The 3,387-nt window shown below is 36.7% G+C and overlaps 1 protein-coding gene across 1 annotated transcript in view; it reads right to left on the bottom strand.

Annotated features, from left to right (window-relative positions):
• ZUFSP (zinc finger with UFM1-specific peptidase domain) overlaps positions 1-3,387 on the bottom strand; it is a 27,223-nt gene that overhangs the window by 12,928 nt on the left and 10,908 nt on the right. The window contains exons 5-6 of the mRNA XM_006839903.1: positions 2,816-3,004; positions 2,042-2,207 (exon numbers count right to left, since the gene is read on the bottom strand). Of these exons, the coding sequence (XP_006839966.1) occupies positions 2,042-2,207; positions 2,816-3,004 (355 nt within the window). The remainder of the gene's footprint in view (positions 1-2,041; positions 2,208-2,815; positions 3,005-3,387) is intronic.

Below are 3,387 nucleotides of genomic sequence, written 5' to 3'. Positions count from 1 at the left end.
ATGAAACAAGTTATATGAATTGTTGAATGTGAAACTGATGATGTGCCCTGTAAACTTTCACTCAATCCACAATAAAAACCTTAAATAATAAAAAAAAAAAAGAGTAAAGATGTTACTTTGAGGAAAAAAAAAAAGTAATAAACCTTAAATGGTCAAAGAAGTTCAGTGGCCAGCAGGATCCTAATTATCAAACACCTATGAGTCCCTCACTATGGACCAGTCCAGTTTTAGAAGTCCTAACTCATTTAATTATCACTACAACTTTATTATAGTTGTTAAGTGCAACTGAGTAGTTTCTGACTCACAGTAACCCTGGTGGGTCTGAAATGCCATCCTGTGGTTAGCAGTCCAGTGCTTACCCTACAGTTTATACCAGAACTCCACTACAACTCTAGTTAGTATTAGTAACTTCTTTTTATCAATAGTAGAGGTATTTGTTGTCGTTGTTTAGTGCCGTCGAGTCGGTTCCGACCCATAGCGACCCTGTACAGGGTTTCCAAGAGTGTAAATCTTTACGGGAGTAGAAAGCCTCATCTTCCTCCCGCGGAGCTGCTGGTAGTTTCGAACCACTGACTGATTCAATGATACACCTAAAATTACACATAGGCAGTGAGACTGCAAACTCTCAGCTCTTAACTACAATACTGAGATCTTAAAACTCAATTTCAGATACAAATGAAAAAATGCCCAACACAATAAATCAACACATGGTGAATTTTATAACATCAGGGTAAGAGAAAATCTGAATTAATATTCAAAGAGAATACAAATAGGCATCTTGTCTTCTTACTAGGAATAAATAAAGTACTCAAACAAAAGGGAATATTCCAAAAAGAGGAAGACATAAAATCCAGGGAAAACAGGCTAAAGGAAAGTATACAATGAAGAAATTCTACATGATAAACGCTGTAGAAAAAATTAGAAGGCAACTAAATCCATACTGGAACAAGAAGGAAGAGCTCTGAGGAAGTCTCCAAAAACAAGGAGGGTCACAGATTAGATAAGTAGAGTGTTAGGAAAAACGTGATTATAACATCACATAGTCAAAGGGAAAACAAAAGGCAATTATTAACTCAAAAAAGATTTTAAAGCTTTTCAGTAAAAGAAGTAAAGTCAGCAGTGGACCGTATTTACCCAGTAATACCAGCTGTTCAGCGGGAGAAAGATGAGACTCTCTGCTCCCGTAAAGATTTACAGCCTCAGAAACCCTGTATTCTGTACAGGGTCGCTATGAGTCGGAACTGACTCCACAGCACACAACAACAACAATGAGGGAAACTGTTAACTTCAGTAAATCTGTCAAGAGTATACCTTTAGAATCCAAAAAAGTCACCATAACCTTCAGAGCTGACCCCACTGTCTTGAAATTAACAGGTCCAACTGATACCCTTGACTAAACCTGTTTTTTTTGGTGTCTTTTTTTAGACACCTAAATGAGATTCACACAAATATATTACTGAGAGAACTTGCACGCAGCCATCCACTGATTACAGACCTACTTAAATATATTTTGCTTGAAATAAGCCCATGAAGATAAATGGCCAGAATTCTAAGCAGCAATACTTTTTGACTCACATAAGGAGAATGAAATAGACCGTATTTAAAATTGAGAAATCATAGAATTCATATTATTTAAACATATTATTTAAAAACAATGGAAGCAGCTGCTGCTTCTAAGAAATAGGATTTGGAAGTAAAGCGGCAGTGGAAACAGTAAGTGAGTTACCAGTTTTCAGTGATACTTAATTTTATTTTTAACTATCTCTATAGCTTATTTAAAAAGAGCCCTGGTGGCATTACAGGATAAGTACTGGACTGCTAACCACAAAGTCAGCAGTTCAAACCTTCCAGCTACTTCATGGGAAAAAAATAAGGGTTTTTGCTAGCGTAAAGATATGCAGCCTCAGACACTCTATACAGGGTCACTGAGTTGAAATCAACGCAATGAAAATAAGTGAGTGATAGTTAAAAAGTTACATATATTAGGTAAAAAGTCACCCAGGTATGACAACCACAGTAGCTTTTGTTTTCAGGTACATACTTTACCCTTAGAGAGGTCAGCAGTGTGTATACTTCACATGCTCCGATCCAGGCCTTTGTTCCCTGTAACCTGTTATTGAGTTGAGAGGCTCCCTGTGGATCAAACCCTTCCTTCCATGCATCTTCAATCATAGACTGAATTTTAGGAATGCAAGGAATTGACATACCTAAATAATACAAGCAAACATGTTACATGACAGTTGATAAAGTGCTGAATATTACCATTTAGCAGTGTATCATGTACTAAAGAGAAATCTACAACAAAGTTTTTAAGAGTTATCCGTAACACTGGAATCCTGGTATGGCACTGCAGGATAAGCACTCACCAGCAAGGTCGGTTTGAACCACAAGGTCAGTGGTTCAAAATCCCCAGCCACTTCTTGGAAACCCTATAGAAGGTTGCTATGGGTCAGAACCAAGTCGATGGCACTTAGCAACAAAACATGCCTGACATCATCAAACGTATCATTTTCTTTTCCTCTCAACAAAATTCCGATTTTTACATAACGATCCATTAAACGAAGTCTTGGTGTGGCGCTGTAGGATAAGCACTGGACTATTAACCATAAGATCAGTGGTTCACACCGACCAGCCGCTCCTTGGAAACCCTATATATGGGGTCAATCTAAGTAGGAACTGACACAATGGTACTTCTCAACAACATCCACTAAATACTTAAACCAACTGTGTCTCCATGTCTGTTATATATAGTAATTCATTCCATATCTTACAAACTTCACCAAATGATAAATTCAAAGTACTGGATTTCACATACCTTTCAAGCAATCATCATAAGCGTCATTCTGTAACAGTGATGAAAGCAGCATTTGGAAATTTCTGTAGCCACAACCCCAACCTTTGTCACCAAAAGATGAATGAAAGTGATCCACCATTGCAGAAAGCCAAACATGCCTCACATCTGCGGCACCATTCTGATAGTATCTGTGAAGTGCTTCAATAATTCCTAAAGGAGAGAAGAGATTTCTAATATATTACCACTTTTCTGTGTGTGACTTATAAATTTATAACATCAATCTCTCCCTCTAGTGAAACATCTAAATCTGATCAATTCTATCTTGTTCTTTACCTTATAATTGCTACAAAATTAGTTTATGTCCTCGCTTATTACTACTAGCCATGTTTTTTTACTCTAGCATATCACTTACTACATTGTACTGAAATTATTTATATCTTTCATCTATCCATCTGGAGGGCCAAGCACATAAAAGAGTTCACTATTCTTTTTTTTTTTTTTTTTTAAGTTTTTATTGTGAATTATGTGGGTTTACATGGGAGAACATCAGTTTTACATTCATCCTACTGTATTTTGTTTCATTGCAATGATTA

The sequence above is a fragment of the Chrysochloris asiatica genome, unplaced genomic scaffold (assembly GCF_000296735.1).
Source record: "Chrysochloris asiatica unplaced genomic scaffold, ChrAsi1.0 scaffold00027, whole genome shotgun sequence".
Classification (NCBI taxonomy): Eukaryota; Metazoa; Chordata; class Mammalia; order Afrosoricida; family Chrysochloridae; genus Chrysochloris; species Chrysochloris asiatica.
The sequence above is the reverse complement of the archived record's forward strand: the minus strand, read 5'-3'. Positions and strand labels throughout refer to the sequence as shown.